A 27,248-nucleotide genomic window follows, 5' to 3' on the forward strand; every position below is an offset into this window, starting at 1 on the left:
CGGGCTCTCCACTCAGCAGGAGTCCGCTTAGGAGTCTCTCTCCCGCTCTCTGCCCCTCCCCCACTGTGTACTCACGCTCGCTCTCAAATCTTTTTATTTTAAAGATTTATTTCTTTATTTATTTGAGAGAAAGGGGCAGCACAAGTAGAAGGGGCAGAGGGAGAGAGAGAATCTCAAGCACACTCCATGCTGAGCATGGAGCCTGACACAGGGCTCTACCCCAGGACCCCGAGGTCATGACCCCAGCCAAAACCAAGAGTTGATGACTTAACCAACTCAGCCACCCAGGCACCCCTCAAATAAATAAATCTTTTTAAAAAAAGGCAATATTATTATAGAGTTCGGAAAAGGAGATTCTTTAACCTGAGAATATAAATTGAGTACTACTGCTTAAACACAGCACCTTTTGCATGCCCCGTAATACACTGACATGAACCATGATCAGAGGCACTGAACTAATAGTTCACTTTTCTGTGTAAGAAATTGATCTTAACATTATAAAATGAAAAAAAAGACTATCATTTTTGACTCATCAAATAGGCAAAGATTATTTAAAATGATAACCTAATGTTTTAACAGAAGGTAAATCTCTAAAGCATTGTTAGAAATTGTGCAGTCTCACAAAAGGCAGAATAATGGGGCACCTGGGTGGCTCAGTTAGTTAAGTGGCTGCCTTCGGCTCTGGTCATGATCTCAGGGTCCTGGGATGGAGTCTCAATTCAGGCTCCCTGCTAAGCAGGGAGGCTGCTTCTCCCTCTGCCCTTCTGCTCACTTGCTTTCTCCCTCCCTCCCTCTCTCTCTCATAAATAAATAAAATCTTAAAAACAAAACCATGCAGAATCAGACCCAAAAACACAGAGAACAAACTGATGGCTGCCAGATGGGTGGGAAAGGATAAAATGGGGAGTGAGAGATACAGGCTTCCAGTTATGAAACGAATAAATCACAGGAATAAAAGACACAGCAAAAGGAATATAGTCAATGGTACTGTGATACAACTATATGGTGACAGTAGCTACACTTGTGGTAAACACAGCATAACGTATAAACTAACAGAATCATGGGCGCCTGGGTGGCTCAGTGGTTTAAGCCGCTGCCTTCGGCTCAGGTCATGATCCCAGAGTCCTGGGATCGAGTCCCGCATCGGGCTCTCTGCTTGGCAGGGAGCCTGCTTCCCTCTCACTCTCTCTGCCTGCCTCTCTGCCTACTTGTGCTCTCTCTCTGTCAAATAAATAAATAAAATCTTTAAAAAAATAAAAAAATAAACTAACAGAATCATGACATTATACACATAAAACCATAATATTGTATGTCAACTATACTCATTAAAAAAAAATTTAGGGGTGCCTGGGTGGCTCAGTTGGTTAAGTGTCCAACTCTGATCTCAGTTCAGGTCACGATCTCAGAGCTGTGACACTAAGCCCCATGTTGGGCTCTGCACTGGTCATGGAGCCTGCTTAAGATTCCCTCTCCCTCTCCCTCTGTCTCTCCCCTCTCAAAAAATTTTAAATAGGGGCACCTGGGTGGCTCAGTGGGTTAAAGCCTCTGCCTTCAGCTCAGGTCATGAACTCAGGGTCCTGGGATTGAGCCCCACATTGGGCTCTCTGCTCAGCGGGGAGCCTGCTTCCCCTCTCTCTCTGCCTGCCTCTCTGTCTACTTGTGATCTCTCTCTCTGTCAAATAAATAAATAAAATCTTTTAAAAAATTTTTTTTAAATAATAAAAGTGAGACTAATACAATGTTCTAAGTTTGTTGTGATAACTGAATAAGACATTTGTGAAAATATTTAGGCAATGCCCCGATATAGCAAATGTTCAATAAATCACAGCCATTTTAACTATTAGGACTATTATTAAATCCTTATGAAATTATTTTAAAAATTACATAGTTTTATACTTAGACATTGGAAGTTTACCAGAATTATACCTAAGATATATGAAAATATAAGTCTATCCACATGAGAGAATCCCCATCCATACTCAGTAGCAGTGTAATAGACCACTGATCTATGTTTCCTATCATGATTTTGTACTCCACCCCCCAACATCCAACCACAGCTGACCAGAGCAGGTTTAGATGCCACCCAAGAGCAGCAAATCCCTGAAGTGGTCAACAAAAACAGAAACCAATCCAATTCCCTCTCAAAAGATCTTAAATAAGGAAAACAAAGAAATAGTGACACAATTGGTGGTTGGTGCTAAAGCTCAGAGAAGTATATATACTCCACTGGAGCTGCCATCAAGGGCTGTGTACATAACAGGTAAACACAGAAAGCCATTTAGAAGAGAAAGGAAAATAAAACAGATTCTCCGAAGGAGAGACCTCGCTAGTGGAGAGAACAATGGGCTCAGCAACTGTTTTAGTTCCTACTGTACCCAAGGTTTGGTTTTTTCAGCATTCCATGGGTTCCTAATCATGTTCACTTTTCCCCAGTAATCCGCAGTACCTTCCCTTTTCCCCAGCAATAAACAAAATAAGTCTCTGTAACTTGACATTCATAATTAAGAAAATGTATATTAAAACAGGTCAATACTATTTTCACCTTTTGATGGGTAAAGATTAAAAAGTTTCATATTGGGCACCTGGGTGGCTCAGTGGGTTAAGCCTCTGCCTTCAGCTCAGGTCATGATCTCAGGGTCTGGGATCGAGCCCCACATTGGGCTCTCAGCTCAGCGGGGAGCCTGCTTCCCCCCCTCTCTCTCTGCCTACTTGTGATCTCTCTCTCTCTCTCTGTTAAATAAATAAACAAAATCTTTTTTTAAAAAAAGTTTCATACTACCTAATGTGGATAAGAATTTGGATAAACGCTCATTTTTTTATTACGTTCAATTAGCCAACATAAACTACATCATTAGTTTTTGGTGTAGTGTTCAACGATTTATTAGTTGTGTATAACACCCAGTGCTCACCAACACTCATATACTTTTCATTTAAGTATAATTTCCCCAAAACTTTCGGAAGTGCAATGTGGCAGGAGCTACCAAATTTTTTAAAAATGCATACCCTTGTCCCAGCAATTCTCTACTTCTGGACTCCAGTGTATAGATACATTTACAAAAGCAGACAATGATAAATGCACAAAAACATATATTGCTTATAATAGTAAAAAATGGAAGCAACCTAAATATTCATCAATCAGGATCCTAGGGTACAAATTTAAAACAAAATTCTGTACACTTAAAAAGAAAGGGGGTCCCTGAGTGGCACAGTGGGTTAAGCCTCTGCCTTCTGCCCAGGTCATGACTTCAGGATCCTGGGATCTAGCCCAGCATCAGAGCCCAGCATCGGCATCAGCATCCGGCTCTCTGCTCAGCAGGGAGCCTGCTTCCCACCTCTCTCTCTGCCTACCTCTCTGCCTACTTGTGATCTCTGTCTGTCAAATAAATAAATAAACTCTTTAAAAAAAAATTTTTTTTTTAATAGAAAGAAAGAACCAGAGGGGTGCCTGCCTGGCTCAGTTGGTAGAGCATGAAACTCCTGATCTCGGGGTTGTGAGTTCGAACCTCACACTGGGCACAAAGTTAATATTTTTTTTAAGATTTACTCATTTATTTATTTAGACAGAAAAAGAATGCACGCACATACATGCACAGAGGGGAGGAACAGTGGGAGAAGGGGAGAGAAACCCGAGCCAACTGGACTGAGCACGGAGCCTGATGTGGGGCCCAGTCCCATGATCCTGAGATCACAACCTGAGCCCAAACCAAGAGACAGATGCTTAACCAATGGTGCCACCCAGATGCACCCAAAGTTAACTCTAAATAATTAAATAAAAATAAAAAAGAAGGACCAGATATATGTATACACACACTAAAAGTGATGTGTTGTTGGAATAAAAGCAGGTTGAAGAAGGTTAATCTATTTGTTTATACGTGCATATACAAAGAAGAAATCTGAGAAGGTATATACAAACCTCTAGAGAGTTACTGGGAAGAAGCAGAATTGAGTTGGCCAAGAGGTAAGGGGACTTTAAATTTTCACTAGATAGGTTTCTTTAATGTTTTTACAATAGCACTGATTTTTTTCTAGCTTTGCTGAGGTATAATTGACAACTTAAAATTGTTTTGTTTTGTTTTTTGTAGATTTTGTGTATTTATTTCACAGAGAGACACAGCAAGAAAGGGAACATAAGCAGAGGGAGAGGGAAAAGCAGGCTTCCCACCAAGCAGGGAGCTGGATGCGGGGCTCGATCCCAGGACCCTGGGATCATGACCTGAGCCGAGGCAGGCACTTAACAACTGAGCCACAGTTGTTGTTGTCAGGTACTCTGACAGCTTAAAATTGTATATATTTAAGATGTACAACTTGATCTGATATACATTATGAAATAACCACCATAATCAGCTAATTAATATATATTAATGTATTCATCACAACTCACATAATTACCATTTTCTTTTCAAGTGTGTGTATGTACACAACAGCTTAAGATCTAGCCTCTTAGCAAATTTCAAGAATACAGTAATCATTAATTATGAACATGTAAGTTAATTCTCCAGAAATTATTCATCTTGCGTGAATAATTTTGCATGAAACTTTGTACCCCTTAACCAACATCTCCCCATATTGATTTTGAATAATTTAATAAATTTTATGAATTTAATCAGTGAGTTAAAAGAAATTAATGACAGTTTAAAAGATTGATTTTTTAAAAGATTTATTTTAAATCACAGCAAGTATGAAGGGAAAAGACATAATTAAAGGTTGGCCTTACCTGGTGAGCCCTGGAATTTGGCTCTTTTAACTGCAAGAGAAAAAAGAAAGACACCATGAAGAATTTTTACAAATTCATTAACTAAACCAACATTTCTTAAGCATCTACTATATACCAATGGTAAAGTTGGAACTAGATTTGTAAGTCTAAGAGAAAAGATGCTGGGACATCTGAGCAAAGCTTGAAGGCAGAGAGAAGAGCCTTTACAAATCATCCAACCTCTTCCTCAATGCAGAAACTCTTATAGCCTCTTGACAACAAGGTAGAGGAAACTAAATTACTCCTATGGCAGGCAACCAGTTTCATGTCACATATCTAAGGTTTAAGTTATATATGTTTCTCATTTAAAGCCCATCATAGAAACTCCCTCCATTTCATTTATGCCAAAAGACAAGCTCAACAGGCAGATTTAAACAACAGATTTTAAACAATGGGGAGAAGTAATTTCTTGCTGGGAATAAACAAGTTAACAAGAGACGCTCCTATCCAAATGATCACAAAGAGCTATTTACCAAACCTCAGTGCAGGACTGAAAAAGAAAAAAAGCCCTCACTAGGATTGCAGCATGCCAGCTTCTAGGAAAGGTTGAAGACAACAAACATGCAGGAGAACTGCTAAGTTCCAGTAAACACGAAACATTTTCCCATTAATGAAGAGTAGGACTAAGTGTGCAGGGATAGGGGGAGAATAAAAGGAAATCCCAAGACAACTGAAAGCTTCTCCTTAGCTGACATCAAGCTCTTCCTAACACATCCAAGAGAATGGGTAATTCAGTACCTTTTTACAAGACCCTCTCCATGTTTAGGAGATTTCAGGAAATTTTAGCATTAACACTTAATGCTAAAATCTATTTTACTGAATCAAAGTATGTCTCCCACTGGACTGTCCTTTGCAGTCTCCCATCAATCCTTCTTCCCAATTATTCAATTATTCTTTAATAGTTTCATTTAATCTAAGACTTACTATAAAGCTACAGTAATCAAGATAGCATAGCATTGGCAAAAAGAGACATAGATCAATGAAATAAAATTGAAATATATATAAGATATAGAACTATAACACATTATCTTTACTTCATATCACATGTAAAACTTGAAATGGATCATGAATAGAACTAAATATGAGCTAAAACTATAAAATATCTAGGAGAAAAAGGAAAATCTTAGTGATATTGGGCTAGGCCAAGATTTCTTAAATTGAATAAAAAATCATGAACTTTAAAAGAAAAAAATGGATAGACTAGACTGAGAATTTAAAACATGCATTCCTCAAAACACTATTAAAAAGGCAAGTTTGGGGCACCTGGATAGCTCAGTCAGTTAAGATTCTGAGTCTTGGGGCGCCTAGGTGGCTCAGTGGTTTAAGCTGCTGCCTTTGGCTCAGGTCATGATCTCAGGGTCCTGGGATCGAGTCCCACATCGGGCTCTCTGCTCAGCGGGGAGCCTGCTTCCCTCTCACTCTCTCTGCCTGCCTTTCTGCCTACTTGTGATCTCTCTCTGCCAAATAAATAAATAAAATCTTTAAAAAAAAAAAAAGAGAAAAAAGATTCTGAGTCTTGATTTCAGCTCAGGTCATGATCTCAGGGTCATGGGATCAAGCCCTGTGTCCAGCTCCACACTCAGCATGGAGTCTGCTTGGGAGTCTACTTAGGGTTCTTTCTCTCCTCCCCCTCCCCTGGCTCGCACACATGCTAAGTAAATGAATAAAACCTTTAAAAAAAAAAAAAAGGCAAGTTTAGAAGGAAATATTTGCAAAAACATGTATGGTAAGACTGATAAAGGACTATAAGAAGAAATCTCAAAACTCAATATTAAGAAATCAAGAACCCACATTTAAAACTGTAGAAAGGAAGGCACTGGGCTGGCTTAGTTGGTAAACCATATGACTGTTGGTCTAGGAGTCATGAGTTCCACCCCCACACTGGGTGTAGAGCTTACTTAAAAACAAAAAAAAAATTTTTTTAAACACACTTAACATTTACATTAGCACAAAAGAATTAAATACTTAAGTATAAACCTAAAAAAATGTACAAGATTTAGACGAGGAATACTACAAAACTCTGATGAAAGATATGAAAGAATTAGAGAGAATAGAAAGACTCAATATTATCAAGATGTCAGTTCTTTCCAACTTGACCTAGAGATTCAAAACAATCCTAATCAAAATCCCAACAACTTAATATTAAAATTTCCTGCATCACTTAAAAAAAGCAGTTCAAAAATACTACTTTACACTACAATCCTGCATGACTAAGATTTTGAACATCTAAATTGATGGTTTTTACCCATGAGTTATTTAATATTGTTAGCACTATAATATTATATGAGTCACTTATATTTGTATTATCATGTAATGGTAATTGTATGTAAACGTAATGATGTAATTAAACATAATTCTGACCATCATAGTCTGCTAACCTTTAAAATGTCACTTATTCCTTCATTCATTGGCTTGCTACTTTCAAAATAAAGTAAAAGGCCCTTTATTTAAAAAAAAAAAAAAAATCCCAGCAAGCTATCTTGTGGATATGGACAAACTGATTGTAAAGTTTATATGGAAAAGCATCACACCCACAACAGCCAACTATATGCTGAAGTTCCAGACCAATTTTACCCAACTTTGGAGACTTACTATAAAGCTAACAGTAATCAAGACAGTATGGTTTTAGTGAAAGAACAAATAGATCAAATAGAACAGAAGAGCCAGAAACAGACCCACATAAATACAGCCACCTAATTTTTTTTTTTTAAGATTTTATCTTTCAGCAACCTCTGCATCCAATATGGGTGTCAAACTTACAACCCCGAGAGATACCTGCTCCATCCACCAACTGAGCTAACCAGGAGCCCCAGTCAACTAATCTTTGACAAAGGAACAAAGGCAATACAATGGAGTAACAATAGCCTTTTCAACAAATGATGCTATAACTAATGGACGTGTACATGGTGGGAAAAAAAAAATCTAGAGACAGACTTTCACAAAAATTAACTCAAAATGGATCACAGGCCTAAATGTAAAACAAAATTACGAAATTCCTAGAAGATAACAGAAGAGGAAACTCAGATGACCTTGGGTATGCGTAGGACTTTTTTAGACACAACAGGAAGGCACAATTCACAAAAGAAGTAACTGATTAGCTGGACTTCAGTAAATTAAAAATAGCTCTGTGAAAGGTCATGTCAAAAAGAATGAGAAGATAAGCCACAGAATGGGAAAAAGTATTTGCAAAAGACACATTTCAATAGGACTGTTATCCAAAATACACAAAGAACTACTAAAACTCAACAGTAAGAACACACACAACTTGATTTTTTTTTTAAGATTTTATTTATTTATTTGACAGAGATCAGGAGTAGGCAGAGAGAGAGAGAAGGAAGCAGGCTCCCTGCTGAGCAGAGAGCCCGATGTGGGGCTTGATCCCAAGACCCTGGGATCATGACCCAAGCCAAAGACAGAGGCTTTAACCCACTAGCCGCCCAGGCGCCCCCAGCTACTTGATTTAAAAATGAACAAAATACATTAACAGACACTTCACTGAAGAAGATATACAAGAGAGCAAGTAACCCCAGGAAGAAATGTTCAATATCATATGTCATTAGGGAATTACAAATTAAAACAATGGTGTTAAACAAGAAAAAAACTGCCTAAAAACTGAATTAAATGCATGAGGTAGCTATTTGTCTTCTGGGCTCCTTAGTATCAAAACACTCTTCTTCTGAAGTAATCCTGAGAGAGATGGGAGACAGGACCTAAAACACACTATAGAAGCCAAAGGCAGTTGACATAAGTGCAGTAATCACATGCTCCCAACTTCAATTTTGAGGGACTGAAACAAAGATGCAGGGTTGGTTAGAGAAAGATGCAGAGAAGAGTTCTAAAGGACAACAGCCAGCATGTTAGAGCACCCCAACGGACCTTTCCTGTTAAGAGATGTTTGGAGCTTATGCTGATTTTCCTTTTTATCTCCATTTTACAGATTAGCAAAAGTCAAACTCACAGAGCTTCTATGGGAGGGTCAGATTAAGAATCTGTTGGCAACATCATATGGATAATAAGTAATGGAGCTTGATAAAGGATTTATGTCTTCTGACTAAAAATTTAGTTCTTCCCATTTCACCAGAATGCTAAAGCAGCAGCAGAAGGAAAAGAAAAAATGAAAAACTACAGTCTCTATGCTAAGGAAGTTGGGAAAGAAAAAAAAAATGCAAGCACACAGAGGAAAGATCCAATTATAAAATTCACTGAGTCTAGAAACCAAAAACTAGTGTTTGGGTGAAAGGTACCACAAAGAAAAGATTGATGAGGAGGGTAGGATAGTAATCAAAGTCTCCTAATGGGTAAAATATAGATAAGAAAAGAGACATAAGAAACAGCATTAAAAAGGCATGGGGAAAAAATCACAGGAGCATCTTTTTCTACGTTGTCATACGTAGAACGTCATACATTCTATGTTGTCAAAATCTGAGTATTTGCCAACATTCCAAAGGCAGGCAAAGTCCGCTAGCCCCACAAAATCTCCAAGAGTTTGGGTACAGGTATTTCGGGCTAGTTAGATACGAAGCTAAAACAAAGGAGTTATAATAGTATCTTAAATCCAGAGTTTTTCCTATTTAAGAATAAATCTAGGGGCGCCTGGGTGGCTCAGTGGGTTAAAGCCTCTGCCTTTCGCTCAGGTCATGATCCCAGGGTCCTGGGATCGAGCCCCGCATCGGGCTCTCTACTTGGCAGGGAGCCTGCTTCCTCCTCTCTCTCTCTCTCTGCCTGCCTCTCTCCCTACTTGTGATCTCTATTTGTCAAATAAATAAATAAAATCTTTAAAAGAAAAAAAAAAAGGAAATCTTTCTAAATCTCCTTTGGAAAGACAGCACAAGTATACCAGAAAGTAGAAGTAGACACATTTTGTTTACGTTTCAGCTTTTTCTAGGTATAGTCCTTCTCTTCCTCTTTTATTATTTGCTCCTCCTTGAAACTGTGCCAACATGCCTTCTCTCCCATTGTGTATTACCATAAATTCTTAACCTTTTAAAAATTAGACTCCTTTGATGATTCAACAAAAGCTAGAGATCTGCTCTCCAGAAAAATGCACATCTATCCACAAAACAATGTGCATATCAAGGGTAAATTCATGCAGCTTAAGATCATCTCCTAATAAAATTGTTTTTTGCTAAAGTTACCAATGTTGTCATTCTCCTTAGATTTTCCTATTTTATATTTGCAAAAGCCTGCTTTTACTGACTAGTCTTATGTTTATTTGCTCTATTAAAATGGGCTAATGACATGGTGTTTGCCCACGGTGTCTGCAAGTTATCTCTTTGGAATTGGATGGAATCATTTCTAATTCAGGGTCTACTCTAGCAGCAGGAATAATAAACATAGGCCCTTGAGAAAATCACAGGAACATGTTTTTCAAAGTATTTGTCATAAAGATATGGCACCTAAAGTCTGAGTGTTTCCCAACATTCCAATGATAACTCTTGAAATGTTACATTAATTCCACAGAAGTGGAACAAAAATAGCAGGTGCTAATGCTAGAAAATCATTGCGGTTATTTGGGAAAAGCACAGGACAAGGAACCAGACCTAAATTCTAGACCTGGTTCTGACACTGCTCATCTGTGGGCCCTTAGATTAAAAAAAAAAAGTATTACCTTAGCCCTCAGGGTTTTCAGATAGAAGGTGAATATTATGTCTGTTCTGGAAAATGAAAGTTCTTGCATATTGAGTTTCTGTGTAAATGGGGAGAGGAGATAAAAGAATTGATATGAAAGGACATTGAGGAACGCCTGGTGGCTCAGTGGATTAAGCCTCTGCCTTCGGCTCAGGTCATGATCTCAGGGTCTTGGGATTGAGTCCCACATCAGGCTCTCTGCTTGACAGGAAGCCTACTTCCTCCTCTCTGTCTCTCTGCCTGCCTCTCTGCCTGCTTGTGATCTCTGTCTGTCAAATAAATAAATAAAATCTTTAAAAAAAAAAAAAAGGACATTGAAATGTAAAAAAGCATTCACTTCAGTTCCCATTTTTAAATTAACTCCTATTTTTATAAAGTAAAATGTTTTCATGACATGCATCATATTTTAATAAAAGCAACAGCACAAAAATTCACTTGAAAAGTCAAACTGCACTGGAGTTACTTGAAAAATAAGATCCTCAGAAGTCCTGGTGACCTAGTTTTACTGATTTATTTTGGAATTTGGATACTTATATGTAGAGAATAACAAAGATTGCTTCTGCTATCATTATTTTAAATCTTAGAATACTATATTAAATTTGACCTATTCCTATTTTTTACTTTTCTTTACTTGTCATAATATATATGTATATTTAAGTATCACATACTTTTCTTTATATAACTGTTATTTTTAAAATCTTGATACCAGCTAAGGCAAGAGACTCCTGCCTAGTTTTTTAGTGTTTTGCTTACTCCTTTTTTTGCATCTCTTAACATAAGGTTTTTCCCCATTAATTTCTTAATGTTGCTATTACATAAACAGGTTTTCAGATGATAACCAAACCTTTATAAATTTTATAATCAAGTGGCAAGTTCCCAAAATCAGTGTTAAGATTGATCAGAACTGCATTTAACATCTATAAATCAAATAAGCAAACTTTACATTTTAAAAATATTTAGGTTTCCGCTGGCGGGTGGAACAGAAATTTTTAGGTTTCTTATACTTGAAAACAGCATGTCTATTTATTTAACCCTTCTTTAACGTCTTAGTTTAATTAATTTAATTTGGCCCCATACATCTTTTGCTAGAACTCACTATAGAACTCTTTTTTTGCTACTGCCACTGATATTTGTACTACATAGAAATGTGGTTAACTTTTTTTTTAAGACTTTATTTATTTGACAGAGAGAGAGAGATCACAAGTAGGGAGGCAGAGAGAGAGGGGGAAGAAGGCTGACTGTTGAGCAGAGAGCCCGATAGAGGGCTCAATCCCAGGACTCTGAAATCATGACCTGAGCCAAAGGCGGAGGCTTAACCCACTGAGCCATCCAGGTGCCCCAAAATGTAGTTAACTTTTGAAAACTACCTTAAATCCAATAATTCTGTTACATTCTTCTTTTAGGCCTAGATTCTCTAGTTTTCTTTACAGAAAATCACACCATCTATCATTTTTTTTCTTTCTTTCCAAACCTAAAATCTTTTCATTCTTTTTCTGATCTTATGGCAGAGGTTAGGACTTCTAATAAACTACTGAAAGTAATAAAAGTTGGCACCGTTGAATTGTTTGATTTTAAGTGGGATTTTTTAAAAGATTTTATTTATTTTTATTAAGATTTTATTTATTTGACACAGAGAGAGAGAGTGCACGCACAAGCAGGGGGAGCAGCAGTCAGAGGCAGAGAGAGAAGCAGGCTCTCCGCTGAGCAAGGAGCCTGATGCAGGACTTGATCCCATGATGCTGGGATCATGACCTGGGCTGAAGGCAGATGCCCAACTGACTGAGCCACCCAGGTGTCCCAACCAGGAGTTTTTAAAATATTAACAATCTTGAACTTCAATTTTTTTATTGAAGTATAATGCATACATAGTTACATTAGTTTCAGGTGTACAACAATGATTCAACAAGTTCTAATGTTCACAAGTGTAGTTACCATCTGTCATCATACAATGCTATTACAATACCACTGACTATATTCCCTATGCTTTATCTTTCCTTCATCCTTATAATTTATTCATTCCATAACTGGAAGCCTCTATCTTCCATCTACTCCTCTTCACCCATTTTGCCCATCTCCCCCACCATCCCAACCCCCTCACACAACTAGCAACCATCAGTTTGTCCTCTGTATTTATGAGTTTGTTTCTGTGTTTTGTTTATTCATTTATTTTTTAGATTCCATTTGCAAGTAAAATCGTATTGTATCTGTCTTTCTCTTACTTATTTTGCTCAGCATAATACCCTTTAGGTCTATCTATGTTGTTTGCATATGGCAACATCTCATCCTTTTTATGGCTAAGTGATTCCTTTATGTGTTTGTGTGTGTGTGTGTGTGTGTGTGTGTGTATACACATAAATAATTATTTTTAACGTTTCAATACTGAACACAATGTTTATTATATTCAATTACATTGAAATAATTATAGATTTACAGAGAGTTGCAACGATAATAGAGGGATCCAAGATACCCTTCACCCAGTTTCCCCTAATAGTTAAATCTTACAGAAATCTATATAATCATACACAATGATATTACAATATCAAAACCAGGAAATTGGGGCGCCTGGGTGGCGCAGTTGTGAGCATCTGCCTTCAGCTCATGTCATGATACAGGGATCCTGAGATCGAGTTCCACATCGGGCTCCCTGCTCAGCAGGAAGCCTGCTTCTCCAGCTCCTACCCCCCATTCTTGTGTTCCCTCTCTTGCTGTCTTTCCCTATCAAATAAAAAAAAAAAAAACTTCAAAAAATAAAAGGAAGTGGTCTTTCAAGATGATCTTTTTCCACTCAGCATAATGACCCTGAAGTCCATCCAAGCTGTTCTATGTATTAATATAGAGCTATGTTTTTATGTCCATTCTGCCAAACTCTTATGTACCTAGATCATTTACATCTAATGTAATTCTTAAACTGTTAGGGCTTAAGTCTGTCATTTTTTGTTTTCTATTTGTTCTCAGGATTTTTTTCTATTTTCTTGACTTCCTGTGGGTTACTGAACATTTTTTTTTTTGGAACTCCATTTTTATTTATAGCACATTTTCATGTATCATTTTGTAGAGATTTTAGCAGTATCCCTTAATATTATATTTTACACATATAACATCATAGTCTAAGGTTGTCAATATCTTACCAGTTCAAGTGAAGTATAGAAGCTGTTATATTGCCTTTAAGTCACCTTACCATTCCTCTACTTCTATTATAATGATATTAAATATTTCCACTACAAAGATAAGAACCAGGAGCACCTGTGTGGCTCAGTGGGTTAAGCCTCTGCCTTAGGCTCAGGTCATGATCTCAGGGTCCTGGGATCAAGTCCCACATGGGGCTCTCTGAGCAGCAGGGAGCCTGCTTCCCCATCTCTCTCTCCCTCTGCCTACTTATGATCCCTCTCTGTCAAATAAATAAATAAAATCTTTAAAAAAAAAGATGAGAACCACATAGAACAATATTCCAATTATTGAACATAATTTAGAAACGCAAGAAGCCTATTTTATTTATCCACATTTTTCTCTTTCCATTGTTCTTTCTTCCTGATGTTCCTAGATGTCTTCTTTTATCATTTCCTTACTGTTTGAAGAACTTTCTTCATCTAAGAACATGTTCATTCTTCAAAGATATTTTCACTGGGGGCGCCTGGGTGGTTCAGTGGCTTAAGCCACTGCCTTCTGCTCAGGTCATGATCTCAGGGTCCTGGGATCGAGTCCCGCATCGGGCTCTCTGCTCAGCAGGGAGCCTGCTTCCCTCTCTCTCTCTCTCTCTCTCTGCCTGCCTCTCTGTCTACTTGTGATCTCCCTCTGTCAAATAAATAAAATCTTAAAAAAAAAAAAAAGATACTTTCACTGAATATGGAATTTTAAGTTGACCATCTTTTTCTTTCCGCCTTTGAAAAGGGTTGTACCACTTCCATCTGGTCTCCATGGTTTCTAATGAGAAATCCACTGTCATTTAAACTGTTTTTACTCTGTATATTTCTCTTCTGCTGCTTTCAATATTTTTGTCTTTAATTTACCAAAGTTTAATTATGACGTGTCTCTGTGTGGACTTCTTTTATTATGCTCAGCTTCTTAAAATTTGTAGATTTATGCTTTTTACCAATCTGAAAAGCTTTCAAGCCATTGTTTCTTTGAATACTTTTTCATCCCCATCCTCTTTTTCCCCTCTGAAATTCTGATGACATGAGTATCAGATCTTTTCCAGTAATCCCACAGGTCTCTGAGGTTCTCTTTACTTTTTTCAGTCTATTTTCTCTTATTGAAACAGCACAATTTCTATTATCTTCAAGTTCACTGAATCTTCGCTCTCTTCATGCTGCCACTGGGATAATTCACTGAGGTGAATTGTATTTTTTATTTCTAAAATTTCCACTTGGTTCTTCTTTAGATTTTCTATTTCTTTCCTGAGATTTTCTAGCTATTCATTTATTTCAAGTGCATTAATAACTGTTGACTGAAGCATTTTTATGACGGCGCTTTAAAATCCTTGTCAAGTAATTCTAATAACTGTATCATCTCAGGCACTTGTTCATCATCTAACACAAAGCAGCAAAAATATTCCCTTGAAATAATCAGAGTGATAGTCATAATATGAATGGTTTATATGAAAGGCCAAATATGTCTTAGATTACACCTCCCCAGTAGCATTTAACTATATAAAACCAATGTTTTAGTTTAGCTCAAAATGGATGGATACATTAAAATGGAAATCAAAGTACAGCCTGAAAGCAAGTGATCTAAAGTTTGGTTTGGAGCATAGTCTGGATCAATACATAGCTGGCAAAGGTGACTGCAGGCAGACTCATAGATATCAATGCTCCAGAATGGGAAGCTTACAAATTAGAAAAGCAACACACCTTCTTTTATTCATAGACTCTTTTTTTTATTCATAGACTTTTAAAATACAAAAGATATAAATGACCAGAAAAGATATCCAGGATATAATGTATTATCAAGTAAAAATATGTAATACACTTCATGTAATTGTTTTGTAAAATCAAACAAAAAAATCTCACACCATATATAAAATTAACTCAAAATAGATCAAAGACCTAACTGTAAGAGCTCACACTATGAAAAGTCTTAGAAAACACAGACATAAATGTTTATTACTTTAAATTAGGTGATGTCTTCTTATATAAAACACCTAAGATACAAACAACAAAAGAAAAATAAATTGAACTTCACACTTAAATTTTCTTGTCAAAGGTCACAATTAAGGAAGTGAAAATATAACCAGAGAATGGGAGAAAATATTTGCAAAGCATATACAAGGGTTTTGTACCTAGAATATATAAAGAACCTTTATAACTTAATAAAAATAACCTGATTAAAAATGTGCAAAGAAAATGACAGTACAGACAAAAGGTTGATATCCAGGATCTATAAAGAACTCCTCAAACTCAACACACACAAAACAGATAATCATATCAAAAAATGGGCAGAAGATATGAACAGACACTTCTCCAATGAAGACATACAAATGGCTATCAGACACATGAAAAAATGTTCATCATCACTAGCCATCAGGGAGATTCAAATTAAAACCACATTGAGATACCACCTCACACCAGTTAGAATGGCCAAAATTAGCAAGACAGGAAATAACATGTGTTGGAGAGGCTGTGGAGAAAGGGAAACCCCCTTACAAACCCCCTTACACTGCTGGGGGGAATGCAAGTTGGTGCAGCCACCTTGGAGAACAGTGTGGAGATTCCTCAAGAAATTAAAAATAGAGCTTCCCTATGACCCTGCAATTGCACTACTGGGTATTTACCCCAAAGATACAGATGTAGTGAAAAGAAGGGCCTTCTGTACCCCAATGTTTATAGCAGCAATGGCCATGGTCGCCAAACTGTGGAAAGAACCAAGATGCCCTTCAACGGACGAATGGATAAGGAAGATGTGGTCCATATACACTATGCAGTATTATGCCTCTATCAGAAAAGATAAAACCCAACTTTTGTAGCAACATGGACGGGACTGGAAGAGATTATGCTGAGTGAAATAAGTCAAGCAGACAGAGTCAATTATCATATGGTTTCACTTATTTGTGGAGCATAACAAATAACATGGAGGACACGGGGAGATGGAGAAGAGAAGGGAGTTGAGGGAAATTGGAAGGGGAGGTGAACCATGAGAGACTATGGACTCTGAAAAACAACCTGAGGGTCTAGAAGGGGCGGGGGGTGGGAAGTTGGGGGAACAAGGAGGTGGGTATTAGGGAGGGCATGTGTTGCATGGAGCACTGGGCGTGATGCAAAAACAATGAATACTGTTACACTGAAAAGAAATTAAAAAAAGAAATAAAAAATAAAAATGTGCAAAGAATTTGAATAGATGCTTTTCCAAAGAAGATATAAAAATGACCAACAAACACATGAAAGATGTTCAACATCATTAGTTATTAGGGAAATGTATGTGAAAACAAAACAAAAATATAAATCAAAATTAGTATTCACAAATGAGATACCATTTCATACCCAATGGGATAAAATTAAAAAAATACCCTACTGGCTTGGATATGGAAAAATTGGAATCAATATTCACTGCTGGTTGGAAATGTACAATGGTACAGATACTGTAAAAACAGTTCACAGTTCCTCAAAACTTTGCACACAGAGCTACTATTTGGCTCCCAGGAACAATTCCACTCTCAGGTATACATCCAGGAAAAATGAAAACATATGCCCACACCAAAATATGTATATAAATGTTTGTAACATTACTCATAATATCAAGCAATATTCATAGTATCCAACCCAAATGTCCAACAGCTAATAAATGGATAAATAAAATGTGATATATCCATACAGAATATTATTCAGCCATAAAAAAGAATGAAATACTGAGGGGCACCTGGGTGGCTCAGTTGGTTGGGTGTCTGCCTTCAGCTTGGGTCATGATCTCAGTGTCCTTGGATCCAGTCCCACAAAGGGCTCCGTGCTCAGCTGGGAACCTGCTTCTTCTCCCTCTCCCTTTGCCCTCCCACCTCTCCTGCTTTCTCTCTCTCTCTCTAATAAATAAATAAAATATATATTTTTAAAAAAGAATGAACTACTGATAAATGCTACAACATGCAAAAAGGTTGAAAACATGCTAAATGAAAGAAACCACTCACAAAGGACTACATACTACATGATTCTTTTTACATGATACAATATATCCAAAATTGGAAAAGCCAGAAAGCAGATTAGTGGTTACCAGGAGATAGAAGAAGAGGGAGTGATTACTTAATAATTATGGGGTATTTTTCTAGGATGATGAAAAAGTTTGAAAACTGTTGTACAATGCATGTACACGCACCATGTACAATGGTGATTGTACAACCATTTTAAATATACTAAATATCACTGAATTTTAATTTTAAATGGTTAATTTTAAATTGGTAAATTTTAAAATGGTAAATTTTAAAATGGTTAATTTAAAATGGTTAATTGTATGTTTTATGAATTCTGCCTCAATTTTTAAAAAATTGTACATGAATGTTCTTAGCAGCATTATTCATAATAACTCAAAAGCAGAAACAACCCAAACATCTATTAACAGATGAACAGATAACAAAATACGGTATATCCAAACAATGTAATCTCATTCAGCCATAAAAGGGATAAAAGTACTGATGAAAGCTAAAACTTGAATAAACTTCAAAAACATTATATTAAGTGAAAGAAACTGCTGATGGGTAAGGTGTTTCTTTTGGGGTGATAATGTTCTAGAACTGATTGCACTGACGGTTGCACAACTCTGAATATACTAAAAACCACTGCCCTGTAAACTTTAAGTGGATAAATTATACAGTATGTGAATTACCTCAAAAAAACCCGTTATTTAAAAAAGGAAACAAAAACATATATGTAGAGGCGCCTGGATGGCTTAGTAGGTTAAGCCTCTGCCTTCCACTGGGGTCATGATCCCAGGTTCCTGGGATCAAGCCCCACATCAGGCTCTCTGCTCAGTGGGGAGCCTGCTTCTCCTCCCCCCCACTGCCTGCCTGTCTGCCTCTCTGCCTACTTGTGATCTCTGTCAAATAACTAAATAAAAATCTTAAAAAAAATATATATATATATATATGTATATATGCTTGTATATTTCTTACAAATAGGAATAAGAAAGGCGTAGAAAGATACACGCCATGTTGGCTGTTAGTTACCTCAGGAAATGAGACAGGGATAGATGTAAGGTTATCAAATTTTTTAAAGTTTTTAAATCCTTACATATCTTTACATTGTCCACTTATTAAAACAAACAGGTATTAATTTGGAAGTCTGAAAGGTTTAAAGTTTGAAAAGCATTAAATATGTATTTAAAATAAAACATTATACAACTCTACACTATCAACAATTTCCTCACATCGTTAAAAAAAAAACAAATGGATAAACAAACTTGGTATCTATCTAATTACAAAACTAATTTAAAAGTAGTATTCTCACAGACAAAACTGGGAAGGGCTCCAATCCTCTTTTATCATCTAATTTCACACTACTATTATGTAGTTTAAAAAAAAATGTCATAATTGAACACTTAGGCCCTTTAATACTCCAGCAAACATGGAAACTCTGGAAGTCAGGACTAAAGAGAGAGTCCACAGGAAGAGCATTTGGCCCCAAACTCCTTATAAATAAAAAGCAGAAATAAGAGAAGATACACTGTGCCTAACCCTCAAACCATTAACTTCAGCTCTTGAGTTTCTCTGACCTTGCTGAAGAATCAAATCTACAACTGGCTCCCTTGAGATTACAGGAAATAATCCTATTCACACTGACTCTGCATCCGATGACCTGGTTCCTCAGACACAGGGAATGGCTAACCTGCCTTGTTCAAGCTTGTCCTACTCAAAAAACAATAATCCCACTGCTGTTTTCAATCTGGCATAGTACACATTTTATATTTATGTCTGTATACATGTATGTCTGCAATTATTAATTTATATATTTTGTTGTATTATACTTTTACATTTGTCAAATACTTGGACGTAAAATTGCACTACTGTGACTTCTGTCAGTCAACTGATTATAGGAGTTGACTTACCTGTTATGACTGGCTAACAAGATGTCCTTTTTCCCTTCCCCTCCTTTATGAATAACCAGCAAAGGTGAACACTCTAAAAAGAAAACTATACAATGAAAAATCATTTTCCTCTTAAAGTAATAGCAAATATTTTTTCATGTCTATTCAGTCTTTACAACTATCATTTTTAATGGTTCCCTAAAATAATCATGTTCTAAGTACCACATTATGTATTAAATCATTCTCCCATGAATCACACATTTATAAATTATTTTTTACACTGTCTTAAGCTATTCATTTTTATGAGGGAAAATGAAATTTGGTATTTAAAAGACACCTGGGTGCCTCAGTCGGTTAAGCATCTGCCTTCAGCTCAGGTCATGATCCCAGAGTACTGGGATGGAGTACCGCATCACCATCATCACCATCATCATCATCAGGCTCCCTGCTGAGCCTACTTCTCCCTCTGCCCACCACTCCCCCTGCCTGTGTGTGCGCACTCTCTCTGTCAAAGAAATACATAAAAGCTTTTTTTTCTTAAAGTTTCTTGGGGCGCCTGGGTGGCTCAGTCGTTAAGCGTCTGCCTTTGGCTCAGGTCATGATCCCAGGGCACTGGGATCGAGCCCAGCATCAGGCTCCCTGCTCAATGGGGAGCCTGCTTCTCCCTCTCCCACTCCCTCTGCTTGTATTCCCTTCTTGCTGTGTCTCTATCAAATAAATAAATAAAATCTTTTTTAAAAAGAAAAAAGTTCCTTTATCAAAGGTACTTTGCAAGACTTCTTGGGACCATGGACTGAGAATGCAATTCTGACTCCTACTTGGCCCTGATAAATCACTTGATAAATTCTTACTGAAATAAGCAAAGACACACAAAACAGGAGAAAGCCTGAAATTAAGGAAGTGTACAAAATGTTTAAGATTTTTGGAATTCCTGATACATACCATGCACATGGAAGTAGCAAACTAGCAGGATTTGAGAAGAGTTGTGGACAGGAGCTCAAAGAGGGTCTTGGCATTGGAGGAACATTCTTACCAAAGCAGTGGGAGGGACCCTCCTCTCATAAGGTGAGGTACAGCACCTAGAGATCAACTTGGCAGAATTTGAGGGTAGTTATACCAGAAAGCCTGGGGCATGAACGTTAGTTGCACAAGTGGCAAACCATTTTCTAGTGTAGCAAAGGTAGCTACATGAAACAGAGCCATACAAGGCAGTGGGGTGGCCATATTAGAGCTGAACATGACATAGCAATTTTTCCAAAAACAAAATCCTACAAAAAGATAAGTTTCCCCTAAAAGAGTACCTTGCAGCCAGGGTCCCCTCCTCATTCCCTTGAGGTTGCCACATTACTTAACTGGCAATGAGGATCCTGTGTTAAAATCTAAGAGGAAATGGAAGTGACATCATCTAAGAAATAGTCATTTGCCTGTTTTGAGGGGGAGAGAGGGATGAGAGGAAAGCCACATATGAATGAAAATCTCATTATTCACGGAAAGAAAAAAAGAACAATTAAATTGTTTTTGTTTGTTTTTAGAGAGGGAAAGGTAGAGAGACAGGGAGAGAAAGAATTTTAAGCAGGCTCAAGCCCAGCATAGAGCCAAATGCATGGCTTGATCTCATGACCTGAGTGGAAATCAAGAGTCAGACGCTTAACCGATTGAGCCACCCAGGAGCCTCCATTTAAACTGTTTCTTAAAAGACCATGAGGGGAGACTGGATGGCTTAGTGGGTTAAAGCCTCTGCCTTCAGCTCAGGTCGTGGTCCCGGGGTCCTGGGATCAAGCCCTACATCAGGCTCTCCACTCGGTGGGGAGACTGCTTCCTCCTCTCTCTCTCTCTGCCTGCCTCTCCATCTACTTGAGATCTCTGTCTGCCAAATAAATAAATAAAATCTTTAAAAAAAAAATTAAAAATAAATAAATTAATTAAAAGACCATAAAAAAAAAAAAAGAAAGAAACAGACCATGAAATGATTCTAAAGCCAGGTAAGAACATAACATTCAAAGGTAAAGAAACACTTTTGAAATTATGGATTGCAAAAAGAAGATTCTAGGTAGTATTCCAGAACCTCTAATTATTTTTTTAATGGAGTCATAGGAGAAAAGGTAAAACAAAAGACTAAAATACTAAGGAAGCTTGATAAGAGACAGACAAAAATGAAAAGGAAGCTCAGTGAGGTAAGTATACTGAGGTAAACATGAGGGAAAAAAATTTTTTTAAGACTAATTTTTTTAAAGTAATCTCTACATCTAACACAGGGTTCGAAACTATAATCCCGAGATCAAGAGTCACATGCTCCACCGACCAGTCTTAAAAATAAAATCTTAAAAAAGAAAAAAAGCACCATCTATCTACAGCTTCTAACAACAAAATATTACAAGCAAGGAACTCTCTGCCCACCCAGTTACCATTCACATACGAAAAAGGAGCCCATTATGCTCTAGGTGCCTCACTAAAATAAATACATCATTGGCCCTGAGCTAAGGAAAACAGCCCAGTGCAATTCTTCACATTTTTAAGTACTTGTGCCCAAAACGTAACCCTAACATCCTGTCCTCCTTTGATTATACCAAGGGTGATTCTCAAGCCAAAGGCTACAAAGGAGCAGCAGCTCAACAAATGTCCTGAAAAAAAAAAAAAAAAAACTGTACCAAAAGTAAACATTTATAAGGGGCAATGACTGACCAAATCAATCAGCCACTTAGGGGAAAGAAATGTAACTCACAGACACAAGTCTGAGAGTTGGGAGTAAGGACAAATTAGGAGCCGGCGGGGGGGGGGGGGGGCAATAAAGAATAAAAAAAACACTGTCTCTGCTCCATATTGACAAATTCCTGAGGCTAAAGGGTTAACAAGATAACCTGTTTATTAGAATTGCATTCATTCCTGACCAACCTTTTAGTTCCCAAACTCTTAAGTTCTCTCTACTCAGAGAGACTGATTCCTAGTGTGTGGCTTTGCTGGTTTTCATGAAGCTAGGCTGAACATTTGACAGTTCTCTTCATATCTTTCCTTTTAGATGTGTCATCAAAGGTGAGGGGGGAAAAAAGTGTATTTGAGGAATCACTGGTAGTTTGATTATAATCAGAACTTAAAGAATGAGGGTAAGAAATAGCAAAAGTTAAAGAGAAAGCCAGAGATAGCCATGAAGGGCCTTGTAAACCACGTTAGGAATCTGAGGGATTTTAAGCAGGGTAGTGCCCTGATCAGATTTACATTTTAGAAAATTTATTCTGGCTACAGTACAGAGAATAAACTGGAGGAAGGCAAGTTGAGGACCAATAAGAAGTCTGTTGCAGGGACACCTGGGTGGCTCAGTTAAGCGTCTGCCTTTGGCTCAGGCCATGATCCCAGGGTGCTGGGATCCAGTCCTGCAAAGGACTCCCTGCTCAGCAGGGAGCCTGCTTCTTCCTCTATCTCTGCCTGCCACTCTCCTGCTAGTGCTCGCTTGCTCTCTCTCACACAAAAATAAACAAACAAAATCTTTAAAAAAAAAAAAAAAAGCTGTTGTAGAATCCCAACAAGATTAGAGAGGATAGCAGTCTGTATCTAGACAGTGAGGACTTGAAAAGAGATGAAGGAAAAGGTGATGAAGTTCTTAACAGGAAGTCAAAGACTGGGAGAGCTGAGCAACTGCTATAACTCATGGCTGGCATCTCCTTATAGAACTGGAGATGCACTGAATGCCAGCCACCCTACACCCCAAGGTAAAGTAAAGCATAAGGAAAGCAAGCAGTAATTATCTCAAGGGGAGAGTGGAGAACGTACAGCTTCTCCTCCAATACCTTGCCTACACTTAAACTTCTAATGGGAAGGGAAGGCAGGTACGGAGGCGGGGGACTGATGTTTGTCCTAACAAAATTTATAATGTTTACTGATTGGCTGTTTATTTTTTTAAAAGATTTTATTTATTTATTTGGCAGACAGAGAGATCACAAGTAGGCAGAGAGGCAAGCAGAGAGAGAGGGAGAAGCAGGCTCCCTGCCAAGCAGAGGGCCCAATGCAGGGCTTAATCCCAGGACCCTGAGATCATGACCTGAGCCAAAGGCAGAGGCTTAACCCACTGAGCCACCCAAGCGCCCCTGATTGGCTGTTTAAATTATATGCACATGTAAATTTGATAAAAAAAAAAAAAATATATATATATATATGTATATATATACATATATTTTTTTTTTAAAGCAACATCTACCAGGAAAGAAAAAGGCAGGGAAAAAAACAGATTATAAAGAGAAAATATTTAGAGGCACCTGGGGTGCTCAGTAGATTGAGCATCCAACTCTTGGTTTTAGCTCAGGTCATTACCTCAGAATCCTGAGATCAAGCCCTGCATCAAGCTATGCACTCAATGTGGGATCTGCTATTCTTCTCCCTCTGTTCCTACCCTGCTCTCTCTCCTATAAGTAAATAAAATCATTAAAAGAGAGAGAGAAAAAAAACATCCAGCTTAATAGTCAGTTGTGGTTGGTCCTAGAATCTGACTACAGAGGTTGGAACCCAAGCTACTTCCATTTATTACTGTATGATCTTGGGCAAGTTAATTACTTAACCTGTCGGGGCCTCATGTCTCATTTCCTTTAAAATAAAGATAACAGGTACGTGAAAACTGAGTTAATAAATGTCAAGCGCTTAGAACAGATTCTGGCATAGAATAGGTAATCAATAAATGTCAGCTATTACGATGAGTACTCATACTCATAATCTCCTATCAAAATATACTCATATCAAAAATGGCCAAGAAGAGGGCACCTGAGTGGCTCAGTCAGTTGAACTTCCTACTCTTAATGGAGGCTTAAGTCAAAATCTCAGGGTTGTGAGATCAAGCCCCCACACTGGACTCTGTGCTCAGCAGGGAGTCTGCTTGGGATTCTCTCCCTCTCCCTCTGCTCCTACCCCCTGCACGCACGTTCTCTAAAATAAAGGAACAAATCTTTTTAAAAAATAATAGCCAAGAAGTAGATTACATATTATTAATATGACTCCTGTCCTTAATAAGGACAGTCACGGTATACTTCATTTCCACATGTTCAAAATACTCCTCATTTTTTGACACCAAACACAAATACTCTTACTAAACTTCCAAATTTTTTCCCCAAATACTATCAGTCAAAAATAACTGTCTCTTTGTTCCAAATTCCCATAGCAGTTTTTATGTGCCTCTTGCTTTCTTTCTCTCCCCTCACCCAGCTGTTATTTATATCAAAATCTTAACTCCAATAATGAGCAAAAGCTCTTTAAGGATAGGATTCTTTTTTTTTCCCCATCATACCATTTCTCTAAAATTTGTTGAGTATAATTTTGCTAAGAAGTGCCTGACAAATAACATGGAGGACATGGGGAGATGGAGAGGAGAGGGAGTTGAGGGAAACTGGAAGGGGAGATGAGCCATGAGAAACTAAGGACTCTGAAAAACAACCAGAGGGTTATGAAGGGGCGGCCGGGGGTGGGGTGGGGTGGGGTGGGAGGTTGAGGAACCAGGTGGTGGGTAATAGGGAGGGCACGTACTGCATGGAGCACTGGGTGGGATGCCAAAACAATGAACACTGTTATGCTGTAAATAAACAAATAAAAATAAATAAATAAATAAATAAATAAATAAATATAAATTAAAAAAAAAAAAAAAAAGAAGTGCCTGAAACAATTCCTTTTTTTGGAACCTATAACACTCTTCCAAATAACATAAATGCCTTTTTGCCACAAGACTTTCTTTAGTAACCCAACTAACAATTCCCTAAAGTAATTAGAAATCTGTGGGCCTTACATATAAAATTGGTTGATGCAATCTAATTATAGTAAAGCAATTTTGAGTTTAGGTGTCAATGCTACATATAACATATATGATTGGCTTTTTACTTCTGTATTTTTCAAGAAGCAAGGGATTATCTGTGCCCAGTCCCTGAATGCCTGGACATATTAAAAGAGTCTAGACCACATGTAGTTAGCTCCATAAAACAAAGGTACCAATGGCCATTTCATTGGGACAACTATAGACAATGGAACAGGTGGTTGAAGGGCTCAGGTTCTTTGGGGACCCAAAGGCTGACAAAAGAAACCTACCCATCTTTCTTTGATGTCGGTAGATAGCAAAAATATGTGACTCTCAATTTTTGTATTTAGCAAAGGAATTATCCCTTTCTTCCCCACTAGATCTCAGTAGGCAATATTAAAGCTTGCTTTTTTTTATCAGTCCTTTGTAAGTCTGTGTACTCTGTACAAAAGTCCACTAATTTAGAGGAACTCAAATGTTAGTCTTATTCAGATTAATCCAAATATAGATGGCATGTTAAGTATACTAGGCATGGGATGCCTGGGTGGCTCAGTGGGTTAAGCATGTGCCTTTGGCTCAGGTCAGGACCCCAGGGTCCCAGGATCGAGTCCTGCATTGGGCTCCTTGCTCAGCAGAGAGACTGGTTCTCCCTCTCCGTCTGCCTGCTAGCTCCCCCTGCTTGTGCTCTCCCTCTCCCACAAATATATAAATAAAATCTTTTTTTAAAAAGTATACTAGGCACTGTGGAACACAAATTTTAAAATGAGCCTCTTAAAATGTGTGGGAAAATAAATGTAGAAATAGAAAGTTACAACACATATACTATAACAGAAATAAATACAACACGTCCTTGGAATGAGTAGGATTATAGTGGTAATAGTGAAAACTGCAAAAACAATAACTACAACTAACATTTTTTAAAAACACACTAACTGTACTTAATCTCTTAAATGCTCTCTTAATCCCTACAGAACTTTCAGATAAGCAGCAGTATTATTTCCATGTTATAGATAAGGAAACTGGGTCTTAGAGGGGTTTAAACAATTTGCCCAAAGTTATATAGTAAAAGAGCTGGGACTCAAATTCAGGCAATCTGAATTTAAGATCTACCTGTACTCTTAATCAATACGGTAGACTGCCATTCTCATGGCCTGGATAGTACAGATACGTATCCTTGTTAGATTCCTTCATTTTGAGTGGAAAAGGCTTAAGGAATTTAGTAATTATTTCTTCCTTCAGACCTAGAGAAAGGAAGGCTCAGTAGGTGCCTGTCCTGTGTATATATTAGAAACCCTCCGGGAGGAACTGGATGAGGTGGTTAAAGAGGTAGAAGAACGTTCCCATTCATATTTTAATTGGATCTTGAGTCTTAAAACATACTTGTTTTGAAGCTCTTCTGAAGCTTTTCTGCCTGGCAATGTTGTTTTTCCAGGTATATTTTTGGAGTGGGAGGGAGGAGATGGGGAATAGAAACACTTTATACAAGAATCCTTCAGTATCAGAATATCAGTTCTTCTAATTCAGTAAATAGAACAGATTTTACTTTTTTTTAAAGATTTTATTTATTTGACAGACAGAGATCACAAGTAGGCAGAGAGGCAGGCAGAGAGAAAGGAGGAAGCGGGCTCCCCGCTGAGCAGAGAGCTCGATGCGGGGCTCCATCCCAGGACCCTGGGATCATGACCTGAGCCGAAAGCAGAGGCTTTAACCCACTGAGCCACCCAGGTGCCCCTAGAACAGATTTTAAAAGTGGAAGATATATAATGAGAAGTCACTGAAAGATCGGGGTAGACAGGCGACATGATCCGATTTATATTTTTAGAAGATAGCTCTGACTATTGTTTGGAGAATATACCCCAAATAAGCACAAATGAGGGGCACCTGGGAGGCTCAATTGGTTAAGTGGCTGCCTTAGGCTCAGGTCATCACAGGGTCCTGAGATTGAGCTCCATGTTGAGCTCCCTGCTCAGTGGGGAGTCTGCTTCTCTCTCTCCCTCTGCTGCTCCCCCTGCTTGTGCTCACTCACGCTCTCTCTCAAATTAATAAAATCTATTAAAAAAGGGGGTGCACAAATGAAAGAAAAAAGATACATTAGAAAGCTAT

The 27,248-nt window shown here is 37.8% G+C and overlaps 1 protein-coding gene and 1 non-coding gene across 7 annotated transcripts in view; one reads left to right on the plus strand and one right to left on the minus strand.

The window, feature by feature from the left end:
• The window catches only part of UNC13B (unc-13 homolog B), a 233,197-nt gene that overhangs the window by 171,708 nt on the left and 34,241 nt on the right, over window positions 1–27,248 (minus strand). For all 6 annotated transcript variants that reach the window (XM_046023716.1, XM_046023717.1, XM_046023719.1 and 3 more), the window contains exon 2: window positions 4,715–4,744. In XM_046023716.1, the coding sequence (XP_045879672.1) occupies window positions 4,715–4,744 (30 nt within the window). The remainder of the gene's footprint in view (window positions 1–4,714; window positions 4,745–27,248) is intronic.
• Window positions 3,444–3,516, plus strand: TRNAR-CCU. Its single transcript has one exon. It is a non-coding gene; the product is annotated as a tRNA-Arg (tRNA).

Source organism: Meles meles, chromosome 11 (assembly GCF_922984935.1).
Source record: "Meles meles chromosome 11, mMelMel3.1 paternal haplotype, whole genome shotgun sequence".
Taxonomy (NCBI): Eukaryota; Metazoa; Chordata; class Mammalia; order Carnivora; family Mustelidae; genus Meles; species Meles meles.